This window comes from Bombus huntii, chromosome 11, assembly GCF_024542735.1.
Source record: "Bombus huntii isolate Logan2020A chromosome 11, iyBomHunt1.1, whole genome shotgun sequence".
NCBI lineage: Eukaryota > Metazoa > Arthropoda > Insecta > Hymenoptera > Apidae > Bombus > Bombus huntii.
In genome coordinates this window covers 2,997,016-3,014,063 of record NC_066248.1, presented here as the reverse complement: position 1 = coordinate 3,014,063, position 17,048 = coordinate 2,997,016, and the positions used below count along the sequence as shown (strand labels likewise).

At 41.3% G+C, this 17,048-nt stretch overlaps 1 protein-coding gene across 1 annotated transcript in view; it reads right to left on the bottom strand.

Annotated features, from left to right (window-relative positions):
- Nucleotides 1–297: 297 nt before the first annotated feature.
- Nucleotides 298–17,048, bottom strand: part of LOC126870973 (bone morphogenetic protein 1-like) — a 49,843-nt gene continuing 33,092 nt past the window's right edge. The window contains exons 5-15 of the mRNA XM_050629236.1: nt 8,469–8,861; nt 8,031–8,209; nt 6,638–6,868; nt 6,201–6,431; nt 5,057–5,524; nt 4,689–4,811; nt 4,241–4,559; nt 3,803–4,094; nt 3,493–3,706; nt 2,781–3,031; nt 298–2,661 (exon numbers count right to left, since the gene is read on the bottom strand). Coding sequence (XP_050485193.1) covers nt 2,491–2,661; nt 2,781–3,031; nt 3,493–3,706; nt 3,803–4,094; nt 4,241–4,559; nt 4,689–4,811; nt 5,057–5,524; nt 6,201–6,431; nt 6,638–6,868; nt 8,031–8,209; nt 8,469–8,861 — 2,872 coding nt within the window. The 3' untranslated portion in view covers nt 298–2,490. The remainder of the gene's footprint in view (nt 2,662–2,780; nt 3,032–3,492; nt 3,707–3,802; nt 4,095–4,240; nt 4,560–4,688; nt 4,812–5,056; nt 5,525–6,200; nt 6,432–6,637; nt 6,869–8,030; nt 8,210–8,468; nt 8,862–17,048) is intronic.

Below are 17,048 nucleotides of genomic sequence, written 5' to 3'. Positions count from 1 at the left end.
ACTAATCCTGAACTTGTGACATTTAATAATAGTCAATTATTGATCATTAAAGTGACATTAGGTTACGAATCAAAATACTTTGGTCGTTAGCCGGGATCGAATAATACCTGATAATCAATAGTTTTTGCGATAGATTCTTTTTTTATTTTCTGACTCGTCAGAATATCTAATACGACAGCAATGTCATTAGCTATCAAATGCTAGCAAAATGAACAAGCGTGATAGAAGGATAGAGGAATTCGTGTAGGTAGAGGATTATTTTTCAATAGAAGAAACGCATATATTAGTTGTATATACTTGCTTAGTAATATATAGAGTGCCTATAACGTGTATTTCTGAGAACAAATAAATCACATATAATTTACAAAAAGGAACTTGACGCGGCGCTTAATATTGCTCTTATCGTCAGATAATAGATAAAGGTATTATTATCTATACTGTGTGTTTTTAGGCATACGAATTGTTCTTTCTTTCTTTTTTGAAAGATCAACATTATGCGCGTACTCGCTCGTACATCATGTACACTTGCAAAAGAAATTCAAAGTTTGTCGTATATCTTGTTGCTTGCATTCACGTACAAGGTATTGCTCGAAATAATATAAGCCATATTCATCGTACGATACATTTAAAAAATAATATCAAAGTAAAAATATATCGTCTTTTTTCTTTTAAATCTCTGTGCACCATCGTGAAAATTGTACACCGGGCAGTGAATCATGTAGAAAAATGACCAAAAGTTTGGAAATTTCAGAATATCGTTACTCGAACAACGTTTTCTTTTTGACAATTACAGAATAATCTTTTGCACAATATCATTTTCCTTAAACAATACACAGTGTACAAAGGATAACGTTTCGTTCTGTCAAAAACACGAGTACTTCGATGAGTTCGATAGGATACGTGCCCGATCTTAAAATACGTTTTCTCGCCATTTAGCTGTAAGTTTAATATGAAGTGTTCAATACTCGTATCGCAACTCCAGTATCGATATCTACGAAAAAATGATTAAAGATATCTAGTTGTTCTAGCTGTACTTTCTTGGGGTACCAATGACATTTGTATCAGATACTATTGTCTAGTTCATTAATTTAACGTACGTCTATAGATCTGTCGATTGGTATCGTCGGAATAATTTCATTCCTCAACAAATTACTGCGTGCATTATTACAATTATTTTTAAATATCTCGTTATGAAACGCAGACGAAAGTACAGAGCCTGAGAACCGTCAGAAATCTATCAATTCACACGATAGCGAGACATTTTATTTTTTGTCGTCGATCCTATGACTACGATATAAAACGGCACGACGTCTACATCTAAACTTTTATCTATGTACAATAAACGCTCGGCGAAATCCTCGCGGAAACGTCGATCAGTTTCAATCGAAACCGGCCGCTCGAGAGATTCGCCGTAAAATTTCTATCGCTGATTTTTCAAGATTGATCAGCGCTATGTCTAAATTTATATCTAGATTATTCCAAGTATTTGCACGAGTTGTATGGAAGGTTTCCATCGAACAGATTCGAGCGAAAAACTTCTCGTCATATTTTCTTCCTTTCGTTCGATTCGAAACACGCTCGGTTTCGTTCGATATTCTTGCGTAGCGACATTAGAACCGTTTATCCGCGTACATTTGAACAAAACGCTTCGAAAAGTATATTTTTTATTTAAAAATAGGGAAATAGTGAAAATGGAAAGAAGAAAATTCGAAAGAATCGTACATAGTCGAGAAAAAAGTGATCTTTCAACGTGATCGAATCGTTTGGTATAGGGCAGTGCTTGAAAGAACAACGTCGACTATAATTCTGGATTACGTTTGTTCCTCTCGTAAACTTTTCCTTTATGCCTTCTTATTGTATTCATATCGATTACTTAGAATAATTCCGAACACCGATAAAGATACTGTTCGATTAAATATTAGAAAATCACTTTGGCAACACTAAATCGCGTGTTGTTTCGCCTTCCTTCTTGAACCTGCTGTTTCTCACTGGGTTTGACAATTCATAGTAGTTAACAGTATAATGCGCTCTACCTAAACATACAATGGCACGATTGGCCTTGACCCTAGGCCGAATTTCAGGGTCGTTACATCGCTACTCCAAATGGTTAAGCCGTTAACTAACGCCATCGCTGACGGAATAAATTATCCTTGATGCGAGACACTTGGGATTAACTCTGGGCAATGTTTTCTTCGTTCACCCGTTAATCGTTAAATACAAATCTTTAAGTCCAAAAGGATCGATACTGTCGGTCGATATTCGATCGATTCGCCTCCTTCGAACGTATAATTCGTCAGAAGAATAAGATTCACGGCCTCGACGATCGAGCAAGATTCACGTTTTACAAGGACTACGTGGACTCCATCGAAACGTTTGAAACGTTTACGCACGAGTAATTAGACATTACTCGCCTTCACCTTGTTCGTTATTCTGCAAGAGCGAACCAATGTGGAATCCGTAGCCCAGTCGATTGGCGAGGCCTGTCACGGATCAGAGATTCTCCTCGTCCGCATCTTCGTCCTCCGAACCTCCGTAATTTTCTCCGCTGTCTTGACGATCAACCGCAACGAATAGCGCCATAAAACCTTTGTTCGATATCGTGTCGTCCGTTCTGAACCTTACCAGCAATGCCTCGTTTATCGATATGAAGTCGGTGGTATTCTGAAATAAATGAATTGCATATTAAAATTCAATGTCGATACAAATGGCTGGACTGTGTTCAAGCATCGATACGTAAAAGCGAACTTTACTTTTCATTCGAACCAGAAGATAAGACTTACGCTGTTTCCACAATATCGCCCATACAGAAGACCAGACGTATCTAAACCGGAATAAACTTCGACGAAATCGTAATTGCAGTCGCTCTCTGATTCCAATTGGAACGTGACAAACGTGAGATGTACGTTTTTGCCAGGTGGTGCCTCGATCGCCCAATCGCAATCGGTCCTGTGATCGTAATTGTGGGTGCCGTACTTCGCATGAGAGTACAAATGCTTTACTTCAGTCGTGGCAATCAAGTGGCCACCGCAAGCTGTAGAACGAAATTAGGTGAACGAAATTGTACCTAACATCTTAAATTACTCGATACTATCGCAGACGTAAAATGAATCGCTTCAGATACTTCGGAAAGCACAGTACACCTCGATACTTTCATTTATTGACTTCGATCGATTATTAACACTGACATCTGTCTTTTTCGGAATTTTTAATATAATTCTGTAGATTTGGATTGTTTCTTAATGGAAATATATATCACGCACGCTTGTACATTTTTTTCATTGAAACAGAAAATTCACTCAAGCACAACATTTTTCTGATATTTCTCGTGCGATTCTGATAGTCGTACGAGATTTTATGAAAAATCGCGCGAAGCACGAAAGAGGTCGTGCTTTTAAAGGCAAGATTGATGTTATGGTGGAAATCTTACAGAAGTAAGTCACATTCTTAATAACGAAAGTGCGATTACTTCGTTTAAATTGATGGCACTCTTACCTGTACTGTGAGTCGCAAGGAAACCTTTCCTTTGGACGGAAGCATCGCTCTTAAATACCATATACATTTGATTCCCAGTTGCGAGGATTGGATGCGGCTCTTTGGTACCGCAAAATTTCCCCAGAACGTGACTATCCGGTGAATCGCCGTCGTAAATAGCGATATGATCGTAATTGCATTCTTGATGGGATTCCATCTCGAAGACTTTGAAAACCTGGATGATTTCGAAATCGCATCAAATTTATAAATTTTCGCGCAATTAAATAAAATTCTAGTTAGTAAAATTATAAAACGATTCTTAGATACTAACTAATTTAATACGATGTCCTGGTTTGGTAACAAAGTGCCAGACGCAATCCTTAAGGCCGGGATAATAGTCTGGATAGTTTGGCGATGTTATAGTACCCATGGGTGCGACAATTTCATACTTGCAACCGCCCTCCTTGCAGTCATGGCCATTTTCGTGAAGCGTAAAACCATTGTGACACGAACATTGATAAGATCCTATCGTGTTCCTGCACTCGTGTTGACAACCACCGTTGTTGTTCGCGCATTCGTCCATGTCCGTGAAGAAGACGGCGGCGAAACCAGTTTTTTGAATACTGTAATCGCAGAGAGAGAGAAAGAGAGAGAGAGAGAGAGAGAGAGAGAGAGAGAGAGAGAGAATATCAGAAAAGAATATATTTTGCTAAGTTAGAGTTCCTTTAAAATTTATAAACCAGCTAATAACAAAATTTAAGTGATTTACCTATTATCAGACGTGAATGTCACTCTTAAAGAGTTTCCCTCCGAGGTAATCAACGACGGTAGTCTGGAACCGCAAAAAATACCATGTTTTCTCAAAAGATCGTCTCCGAGCTTGCTGCTTACTTCCACAGAATCGTATTCGCAATCCTGTTGACGAGCATTATTGCCTTCTAGATCGAAGTGCGTGAAATTCAGCGTGATACGATATTGAGGCGGAGCTATGATTTCCCAGACACAATCCTTGTTTCCCGGGTAAGTTACCGGAAACGAGGGGCTCGTGATAGTTCCGTTACTGTCCTCGAATACTCCGCCACAGGCATCTGACGGACATAAGTGTACATCAACTGGCGTAAAGAGATACACCGGAATTCTAATCTGCTGGCACTCAAATAATTCTAAAGAGAGTAAATAAAAGGAAGAAGAATTTTTCAATATTTTCTACAATATACCTTCACAGTGTTTTCCATCGGAATGTAATTCGTAGCCAGGTTTACAGGAACATTCGAATCCACCCAAAGTATTGATGCAATTATGTTCGCAGCCGTGCTCGATCAAAACACACTCGTCGAATTCTAAAAAAAAAAAAAAAAAAAAAAAAAAAATGTACCGAAAGCATCAATTAAACTCTCTTCGATCGATTTGGAAAAATTCGCTCTATTCTATATTCTCTTTAATTCACGCTTCGATGAATCTCTGTCAAAATTCATCTACTACCACGAAGATACCTTAGCCAAAGATTACTGGTATAAGATAAAAGGATAAAGCAAATCCAATCGACAGCCATTGAAACTCGATGGAACGTAAAACTGGAGCGTACCTTTCATGAACGTGGCCGAGAACCCAGCCTTCTGTACGGACCCGTCGCTAACGAACTTCACCAGAAGTTTGTTACCGGTGGACTTAATGTCCGGCGGTATCTTGTAACCGCAGTAAACCCCGATCAATGGCGAGTCCGCGTTATGACCGTCCCGCACCTCCACGTAGTCGTACACGCAGTTGTCGTGGTTTTCGATCTCGAACGATTGAAACTTCAGCGCCACTTGGAAGTTCTGCGGAACGGACAACTTCCAGACGCACTCCTTGCTCGACTGATAGCCCTCCGGGTAGTTAGGCGATTCCAAATGGCCTGTGTCTTCCACCTCGATTTCACCGCCACACACAGCCTCGTAGCTCGCAGTAAACCCACGATGTCCCGTCTGATGGTTCGACGTCACATATGTAACCAGCATTCGACTTCCGGTCGAAACCACCGGTTCGTGGATCTTTCCGCTTCCGCAGTATCGACCTGTGTTGCGATTAAATTGTTGTTACGAGAGTCTCGATGAATATACTCGAGGCATCGACTTGTATTCTGATATTGCGTTCGAATGATTTTTCGATTTTTCGAAATGGAGGGCTGAGAATTACGATGGTTAATCCAGTGCTCTATATTTGTTGTTAGATCTTCGTCAATTTCGTAGAATTCATTGAACTCGATAATAACCACGAGAATAATCGTGTACGATAATATTGAAACATCGGTTATTCCATAAACCTAGTTCTACGATGTGTCTCTCCCTCTGCGAATAGCGGCATATCGGGATCACCTTAAAACCCGAAATCCAATCAAGTAAAATACGATATTCATATTGACCGTGTGCAGGACCATAAAGGATTATACAAATCTTATATAACGTTGACAAACTAAATCCTTCGATAAATTACTATTTCGAACGAAACCTGCTATCGTATTCTTTGTTCTAGAAACATCATTTTCTGCCCGTTAATTATTGCCATGCAAAAAGAAGAAATAGTGGATATATTCGTAAACAGGATTTTCTATAGAAACGTCGAAATAAGGCCAGCAGGAATTTCCTTAGCCGTGGTGAATGCAATATTCGTGATATATACCCGCGATACAGTCGGACCGGGGATAAGTATAAATTTTGTGTTTTGGCTTCGTTATCACGCGTTCTACTTACCCAGCACGTTGCTTTTGAACCAGTATCCGTCTCTGATCTCCAAGTAGTCGCTGCGACAAAAATTGCTCTTAAATATATCGAGCGACGTGATGTTCAAGACTATTCGTTCGCCGTGGGTTGCCGTGATTCTCCATTCGCATCGTTCGCCCTCCACTGGCGGTGACCTGTTCGGATGATCCAAGATCGGTGATCCGAAACTCCCACTGTTTTCTTGAAACGTCCTGCCACATTCTGTGAAAATACAAATTAGAAGATATTTACTCAAAAGCTCATAGCTAATGGTAAATTGTTTCGCTGAAAATACTGGTCTCTGTAATATACTAAAAAAAAAAAAAAAAAAAATATGCTATATCGATAATTACAATCAATGCTGTGGTAAAAGCATCCTGATACGTTTCCAGTAATTGCAAAAATGACTAGTATCTTTATTAACTTACTGTAGCATCTGTAAAGAAGGTTCGTCTGAGCGATATCCCCCTCGCTGAGTCGAAGTCTCTGACCAATCTCAGGCCGCTTCTTGCCATGAATTTCCATTGGTAAAATCGTGTCTAAGTACGTCCCTCTCGAGAACGTGTTCTTCGCGTAGTGCATAATGGAATCGTAATCGTACGGCAAACCAAGTGAATTCACTTCCTCCTCTGTCAGTTTATTGAAGTTGTACTCCTGACCTACAAAGAATTTTTTAAAATTCCATTAAACGATGGTTAATGCAATATACGCACGCAAATCGATACAGACTAATCTCTAACGTTCGTACGCTCTCGCATGTCTGACGTATAATCGCGCATTATATCGTACGTGCACGCAAACATTCGAAATACGAGGTCAGGATCGTCAACCGAGATCCAAATTGACCACTTCGAATCGACAAACATCTGACGCTTACAGCATCGGGAACTAGCGTCAGATAACTGTCTCTGTGTAACTGTAGTTGGTAACTCGACGTGCCATCGAAGAAACAAAGCTGGTCGATTTCATCGACTATCCAGTTGCTTCCAAAGCGGCATTCGACATTGTCAATCGTTTTCGGTATACACAAAGTCTGGCAACGTCGCGCCGACGATATTCCACGTTTCGACGGAGTCTCGAGTGTTATTCGATCGTATAGGTTGCAGCCGGTGTTTCGATCTTTGTTTGATCATCGAAAATGGATCAGTAACCTTAACGAAACCACAACAACGGCACGCGCGTTCCTCGCGCGATTTTGTCGAGCCGAGGCGAGCTTGCGTGACCGAAGGTGTAATTTCACCGCCTAAACAGATGGTGCTGGGTCTCGCTAATTAAACAGCTCGTTACCATTCCTGTTATGAGTATCCATTAATCGGGATGCGATCACCCGTTCAGGGACTGTCACATCGTGTGTAAATATTAGAATACCGGCCCTCGATTAGTTGTCATCGCTAATGATTGGTGAGATTTGCCAGGCACCCCGTTGCCAAATTGGTCCATTAATCTAAAACGGATATCTATTCGCCTATTCGCGAAGGTAAAGCCGCGCCACGGCCATTTCCTAGCTGAAACGGAATCGAGAGTCAAGCACGTACCAAAAAGCCATGCCCCTCGTGCGGGATCCTTCTCACGTTCACCAAACATCGGAGGCTGGTAACGACGTCAGAGTGTTCGCGAAACGACGCTGCTGTGATTCGATATCGTTAAAGTACGTTTATACGTTCCTTTAATGGTTAGAATGAAACATCCTTAGCGTGTATGGGATCTTAGGTAGGTATGAAAATAGAATAGTTTGTTTTTGTAACTTGGCTTTATTTGAACTATACTTTGTTGGAATATATGGAGGAAGAGAGGTGACGGCGGTGGAAAAATTTCACTTACCAGACATGATATTGTCACGGATAATCTGTACATGACGATCGCGATCGGGTCTCGTGTGCTCGTGCCAAAAGCCAACCACGTGGCCCAACTCGTGAACCACTATTCCGAACTTGTCGCAATTCTTCCCGATACTTATCGCCTGCGGACCGTTTCCTCGTTTCCCGACGAACGAGCAACATCTGTGAAGTTATTTCAAAAGCGAAATGAAAAAGATTCTGCAAATGAATCGTAGATCGATATACATCGAAAGATACTATCTTCTCCATCACATTCTCTTGCTACGCAAGAAACTATAGAAAAATATGTAATTTTCTGACGAACCGAAACTATTACAACGATAGAATATCAAAGTTGCTACGTGCTATGGAAAATGAGTTTCTTCGGAAAACCAGTATTTAAATATTCTTTCTTTTCTTATCTATGAATGAATAAACTCACCCACACGGCCTTTCCGTGAACAGTATGTAATTAGGATGCTCTTGAGGAAGCCTTTCGACGAATTTGACGCAAGTGAAATTCTCCCAATGCCTCATGGCTTGTTTGAACAGGGCTTTGTGAGCACCGGAAAAATTTCCATCGATCTCGTACGGGATCACTCCGTGATCCCATACACGTTCCTTGCGTGCTGTCGCGGCTCTTCGTGTCCTACTGGAAAATCTATGTCTTGTGGTGCCGCGTTTGTTTGCCGAATACTTTGGTTTATGCTCCATGTCGTAAAATTCTATCGAACGTAGCTGTCGATCGTGCAACGACACTACCTCGTCTGAAGAGTCATCGAAATCTCGCCTGACTAGGGGAATTTTGCGACCACGATGCCTCCTTTTCGTTGCTCTGCAAACGAATATGTTCATTGATTTAGTTTTCCCTGACTTTTGCTGTATTTCTTCTTTTGCTTCCTTTTTCTTTTTTAAACAATTTGGATTTTATTCATTGCGCAATCCTCTAGAGAAATATCGTAAAGATACTTTCCAAAAATTATTTCGATATTTTATTTTTATTATGCGATTTTTCGCTGGAATAATATAACTCTGAAGCAAAGTTCGTTAAATGTTGCTATTGTGACTATACCGTAATACTTTTTGAAGCTCTTATGAAAATTTCTACGCGTGATTGCCAGATTTGTTGAAAATCCACGGCCTATAATCTTCAGAACCAAATACCGCGAAATGAGAATCGTTTAATTTAATCGGATACGCACGGTCGTAAGAGGTTTATATCACTTACTTCCTCCTTGAAATCGCTTAAAGAGAACCACCTAAAACGGTCGTAAAGGGGCCCGTCTAAATTTTCATTCTCGACTCAATTTTCGTCGAATCGCATTCTTTCCCCGCTATTCCATATTCGCCGAAACATCGTTCCCGTCAAGGGTAAGAGATTCCCCAGTTAATCTTCCCGTGTCGTGTTTTTACGATCTCTAGCGTTATTTACGTGACGCGAAGCTGGTCGAGTTTCCCCTACTTTTTTCCTTTTTTTCTCTTGGCGAAAGAAAAAAGCCAGGTTTCGGGGTTGAGGGGCAAAAAGAAACTCGTAAAAAAGAGAAGAAAAAATGGCGAAAGAAAGAGAGAAAAAGGAAACACGAAACACCGGAAAATTTACTCACAAGAGCGGCATCGAAACGTTCAACGCTGGGGTCGTTAAAAAACTGTAAGACCGGAAAATTTACGGCGCAAAGTAGCAGCCATCAAATGTTTAATGCAACCGGAATACCGGGATCGTTAATGTTGAAAGCCTGCTTGCCATTTATTAATATCCTATTAGCGTAATATCGAATATTATTGTCGAAGTTTCGCGAGGTTCGCCCGCGACCTACTCCATTATCGTCTTGTAAATAGCAATTTCCATCGTACGCTCGATCGTGTGCCGCGTCGTAAAACGGTCACACGTGTTTCAAAGGATAATCAACATCGGTCACCGGATGTTTACTGAGTAAATAACCGGACGGATAACGGGGTTGAAGTTGACCGGCTGGTGCAATCCTCTTCTGACTTCGATAACGACCAAATAGTTTATGGACTCGCAGCGAATTGTTATGATTGTATCGCGTCTCGTGAAAGTTAAAAGAACGCACGTTCGTTTATAACGAAACGGTGGAGAGCGACAAGTAGACGAAAAACGAGACGAAACGACGAGGAACGAGGCAAAGCTGCCGCGAAAACAGGTGTTCGCGGTTATAAAAATGGCCGCGAAACACGGCATTAAAGCGGACCGTTGCTTCGCGAATTGAATGTACCGGCAGTTGAGCTTTTTTACGATATCGGATGAAATTGCCACCGGCCTGGAACAAACGCGCTTTTTAGAGGCCGCGCGGCCTCCGCGGACACCCCTTTATCGGTCGGAAAAAAGCAATCGTGGCTAACGAACTGACCGGCCAAGTGTCCAATTCCAACTTTGATGAAACGTGTATTTATGTGTTGCGCCGTGTTGGACTTTCGCTCGGGGAAAAGGTACACCGTTTTACACGAAAAATTTCGCTATTTGTAAATACGGATAATTGTGCTGATATGAGATTGATCGACGACGTGCTGAAACCTAAAAGTGTTTCTTCGTCACGAACAGCGAGTGTGTATTCTCCTCCCTGTAATATTTATTTTATCTCGTTCGTTTGCTTCAGAGTGAGAAACACGAAGCGTGTTCGCGACGTACGAAAATATGTACGTGATGCGAAAAGATCACGCGTGATACAGATTCTATTAAGTTTTGTGGGTCGCTGGAATAACTTCACGACGCAACGGATAAAAAATGGATAGCAGAAGACATTCGGTTCTATAAACACGATAAGCCTGGTACGGAGGAACTGGATGCCAAGGATTTTGTGTTACGAAACTCAATACAAAACTTGTCCGTCGTAAGGTTCGATACTGATGACTGTAGGTCGCGAGGATTCTATAAGAACGACATCCAGAATCTCGAGGCCGGCAGGTCTTCGATATCGGCGATTCCGCACTTACGGGGCACGATATCAGCAAGAATTTCAGCTTTAAAGATATGGAACTAGATAGAGGAAAAAATCTTTCCTGCATCGAGGTATACGATATCGGCAACCCTCGAATTCTAGAACTCGGTCAAAACGATTCTCGAATCTGGAACAGTTTCTTGAACGAAGAACATTTTTTAACCGCGTATTCCTATTGAGATATTTTATGCCTCTTGGTCCTAAGGAAATGTTGTGAGAAGACTGGGTCGCTATCTTTCGCTGAATTTTAATGAAACATGCAAAATGAGTTCGCAATTAAATGTAAAAGATTTAAAAGATATCTTTCGTTTTAATGGAAAGGAAAATTAAAACTTTGGCGTAGATTTCTTTTCATACTCTTGGTTACTTTATAACGAAGCGGGAACGTACACTATGTACACTGAAAACGCAAGTGGTGTTTTACACTTTGTCGTACATATTGGAATAACGTAGCCTCTTCAACGGAGTTAAAAAAAAGAATTTTTACGTCTGTACTAGCCGCATTTCTGTTTGCATAATACGAGGAAACGCAATAAAATCTTTCGGCAAATATCTCACGGGCACACGGCGGTGTGCCGCATGCATATTCATTCGTAGAGACGAGGCAAAATCGCGAAAGAACTTTAAGCCACCGATTTGAGATACTTCTCGTATGAGCGGATTAGCACAGGTTTTATCGATAGAAAGCTTGTCTAAAGACCACTGGATAGTTAATCCTCGTTACAGAGTTTCTTATAAAAAATCTTATAGAAAATGTTGCCCCGACAAATACTTAGTAGAAATTTCAATCTAACGCTTTTTCGTCATTTATCCCGTAACAAACGTTTTCGTACGAAGAGCGATAAGCGAGATTCATTAACGAAATAAATGTTATCATCGAAAGAACAGATTTTAATTCGATCTAGTGAAATGTACGATTATGCCGTTTGAAATATCCAAAGCATCACTCGCGCAACTCACCATCCCAGTCAGAAATTATCAACCGAATTAACAATTAACAAAACAATCTCCGACAAAAATCAAATCATCTCGCTTGCCGGGCTCCAACCCTCGGTTATGTCCAAACTAGTGAATCACCTCATCCCGAAAATTCAATCGCCCTCCCCTCGCAATCCTGTATCAGAGAATCCGCCAAAAAATAAACTCGCTCGCAAAAAGCAGGGACACAATTTATCCTGTCCCCTGCTCGGTTCGAATCCACGAAAACGAATGGTATCGGGTTAGGGGGTATGAAAACGGAAAGAAGGGGAGAAAAGGTGGAGCACGGGGGTGAGGCTTGCGAGGGGAGTGACACTTTGAAAAATAATTTGCCCCCTTCGCGTAAACATCGGAGCTTGCCGCGGAACGAGGCTCGCACGCGTGTGCCACGGCTCTGCCCCTCGTTTATTAGTACTAATTACCGCGGGGCGTAATTCTCCCCGGATTTCCTATCTCCCCACCCTAGGTTGGTCGCGAGGGGTGAACCACCCTTGCAGCGGCGACTCTCGACCGGCAGCAGTCAAGCTATGCGCTTCTGAATCGGCGCGGCATTACAATTAATTAACGGGGCCTCGAGCGAGCGAGCGAGCGAGCGAGCAGCCTCCATTAAGGGTGCGCTAGCGAGCTTCGTGAACGAACTACCAGAGAAAAAAGGAGAGGAAGAGAGAGGCAGAGAGAGGAAGAAGAACGGTGTGGTTCGTGTACGTGTAAATCGTAGAAATTCACGGCTGCTGGTGGAAAACCGACAGAGCGCTTTTCTTTAACAACGTTTACTCGAAGTCTTCGCCGAGGATCTTTCTCTCCTTTTCGTTTTGTTTCTTTGACTTTTACGATCGCAGCCATCGTTATAGAGCAGCGGCATGGTACGAGTTTTACGATTCAGATCCTCGCGACTTGTCCTATGAAATAAATATCTCTTTGGTCTCGATTCGCGCTGAAACACGAAATCCCATTATTACGCTCCCTTACGATGGTGACTCTTTTGTTAACACGACACGAATCGCCAGAGATTGATACGTTATATCGCAGGACAGAGTTGTTCGGAACTTACGACAGTTGATAATGAAACGTTTTATTTTATGGAAAAACGAGGGTTGTTCCAGGAAATTGAGAAATTGAGAAACAGGGGTTTGAAGCAGGTGTTGATTAATGGTGAGGTTACTCGAACTGATTCCAGGAAACCGTTTTAGCCAGTTGTTCGGTTCGACACTGGCGCCGCTTGTAATACTTGTCAGTGTCAGTCAACGTTAGCCGTATTAACGAAGGCAAAAGAACGATTATTTGTGTTAAAGCGATTTCCGCTTGACGCGTTTCCAGCGTGAAAATGAAAGATGTACGCGGCCTGTCCTATGAACAAATTGAACAAGGCTTGAGAAACCTTCGGAAACTCCCGGATAATTGCGAAATAATATAGTTTAGAAGGCGAGTTCTTGCCGAATATCTTTCGCTTTTACATATTAAACAAATAAAATATTAACGATAACAAATAATTAACGAATAGAATATATTACACCATTCGTCGAATACAAAATACATACGATGACTCGCAAATATTCGGACGTCTTGCACTGTGTTTTTTAAGATTCTTCCTTGCTCTCTGTCTCTGCGTGTATGTATGTTGCTGTCAAGGAAGATATGTTTCGACAAATTAGACGTCGCGTCTGTTTCGTAATTCAGGTCAACTGCTATAGCTTCGAAGATATCCGGGGCTGGAAACAATACGTCTCGCTTAATACCGTGTCTAGCAATACTCGCGCCGCGAGCAACAAAACCTGCAATCCGTTGTTTTCATTGCGGCGATCTTGTCGAGGTTGCGGCAAATGCAGTCCTGGATCTAAAACGTAACGATAATCGCGCGATTCGCTCCAATCTCGGTATCCATTAAATCCCAATGTCGAAACTTCCAACCCTTAGCGGTTTCTAGGGTTGAGTAGGTTTTACCGGCGGTAGCAAACTCAGTGGCTGATACTTTCACGGTAAAAGGAACACGCCACTAAAAGGGAATACATTTCGATGATCTTGGCCGCGATAGCGTTCCTCTTATCTTAGTAAAACAAATATTTTTAAATTGAAACTAAAAATAGGAGAATATTCTTTTTCAGATAAAAGTTAAAAAAATTAAATCATCGGAATTGGCGCTTACAAAAGTGGTAAGTTATGAGGAAGGAAATTTACTTTTCACAATTTGGACGAACGTTCCACGATCACGTTCCCGAACGAGCATATATTCCGGAAGTCTCGTCAGGTTCGATCGAGCCGGCGCTAAATTCATTGAAAAGTCACGCGACTCGGCCGTATGTCATCCTTTTCTCTTTCACGCTGCATTCAGAGAACCATTCGATTCTATCGGAGGAACACCATCGGTTGACCCGACGTGGATTTCAATCAAACGATCGCGAGACGCATAGATCATTCTATTAGCTTTGACGTGTGCTAGTTACCACCCCTTCGAATGTCGATCCATCTCTCTACACTGGCGGTCGAACCCTCCCCTAACCAGCAAGCAATAAACCACAATATAATATATCAGTGTCCCGGCCATACTGAAATAATCCAGCCCGACCCAGCTTAGAATTTAACGAATCACGATTTTTCATCAATCAGCGGAACGACAATGAAAACGCGATTCGCGGTTTTCCCCGTTTCTCGCGTCCCTGATATTTTTCACCCCCCCAAGGGTCTGTTTTGTTCGGTCCGTTTTACTGTCATCGTCCTCCGCGTAACTTATCACCACTGAATAAAGCCCGCGTCTAATATATATCAATATTAACGCCGAGCCTGCAACCCTTGTGATTTGTTATGTCGCCTCGAGCGAGTGCTTCGTTGGCAATTAATTAATGAACCGGGTGTTAAATTAATCGTGATTTGTTTCAGCGCGACTTGTTGTACGTTAATGAGAAAAATTAATTTCATCGGTGCAGCTTCTCCGTTCTTCTTAAACAACACGAGACAAATTATTCTTTTAGACATATTATTCATTCGGATTTGATTGAGATTTGTTTTAAGCAATCGATATAAACGAAGCTTTACGTATACAGGAAATTTCAACTTTGTAGGAAATTTAACGAACAGATACTTTAAAACGTAGTATTTAATCTTCTCGTTTGCTTCTTGCAAGCAACGCGAACTATTTAACTATTCGTATTTCCGTTAAATCGATTCCGTGTATCCAATTTTTATATCGTCGTATCAACCTGACACCAAAGAGGAAATTAAATTTCGAAACATCTAAAATGATTAACAAACAAGAGTTAATGAAGTTAATATCAGTAACCGTTATATCACCGGTTTGTTAAATTGCTTATTATCAATCCCGTCAAACAAAATGTAGAAATATTTGAAGCGAAGCCAGTTCATCGAGCTTGCGTATTTATCCCAGGAAATCGAATTCACTCGAACGAACGATCCCGTGACGCGTATACGAGAGCGCGGTTTTAATCGAATTCATCGAAACGCGCCTTAAATTCATCCCCTTTCACCCGTCCATTCCACTGTCCATAGTTCAATAGACAACAAGCTCACGATAATCTCGCGGTACTGATAACGCGCAACGAAAAGAGTCAAACGCAGCCGGAGGCGCTAGGACGGAAGTCACGGAGGACAGAGGGAAATGATGAGTTACGGCAACCGATTCACCACCGACGGACCGACGTATTCGCTGAATACGAAATTTTCTCCGACTGATCTCGATAAATCACTCGAATCCCATCTTTCTCCTTTCCAACCATTTTTTTTTCCTTTTTTTTTCCATCGGTTTCTATCTACCTCTCCCTCCTCTCTGCTCACCTTTTTGCGTCTTCATTTGCTCGATGGTCGAAATTGGAGCGAAAGAAAAGGGGAGAAGAAATAGAGAGAGCACGATAAGAAGAAGTTATCCCCGTGGCATGATCGTCTTCACGGATCCTTCAATGAAAAACGTTTAAGACCAGATCAGATTGAACCGATGGAGAAATTAATGCGTCTTGAGCTTCGCTCGTTTTTAATCGATACTCGAAGCTGACTGAAATTTACAGCTCGACTCGATCCTCCGCTGGCCGACAAGGGGAAAAAGCGGATTTCAAAACTTCCTTATCGCCCTGTAATTAATGCGTTCGCGCTCGCTTTCTTAATTGGAATTCCTGCGTTCAATAATTACGTGGCAATTCGACGGCCGCTGCGCCTCAATGTAATTGATCGTTTTACGATTCTATCAGGGGATCGGAGAAGGTTATTCGTTCGTTCGTTTATTACGGACATATTTTCATTCATGCGACTTTACTTATACGTATAATAATAAATACGAGCGATTGTTACTCGGTAATTCGTCGAGTATGATTCGCCACAAATTTCCTATGCTTTTAAGAACACGTTTTAAATGATTAGTCGTTAAATCTCTGATCTTTCATTTATCTCAGCTGCTGTCGTCATACGTTCTGTTCAGAGTTTAAACGTTCGAAGGTGCATTTTGTAACACGAGTACCTTTCAGAAGAAAATACGTCTAAGGTTTCTTGAATATCGTGGAAATTTTTTGAGTAAAAGAAAGTTTCGATACCGAATTTCGAAGAAGAGTTTTTAACGTGCTTTTTAATCGCTTCGCTTAAGAGGTACTCGGTAGAAGAGAGCCACACGGAAATGAAGGTAGAAATTTCTGCGGATACAGGGCTTGACCACGTCAAAGGTATCAGGTTCTTGCTTGATCCTCTCCAGAATTCTCCGTAGCTTCATTGGGAGATCACAGTGAGATCGTGTTTCATGATGTCGAACTCAGGTCGTAAATAAACGCTTTCGTAAGCCTGCTGAGTATCACTGTAAGCGTGAAAAAGGTACGAGGAGAAGCTATAACCGAGAAGTGCTGATTTGCGAGCACAAGAGAGAACGCGCAGGAAATCGAGAAATCAATGTTTGCGGTTCAAAATTTAATATATGTCGGTAGTAAATTTCATCGGAATATTTTAACGGTAATATTAAATATCGTTTAATAATTTTAATACCGGTAGATGTTGTATTCATTACTGGCATCTCCTGTATCCATTACCGGATTTATTTAAGTACGCTTGAAATTCAAATTTTTCGCATGTTCTGTTTTAAATAACGATAAAAAATACGT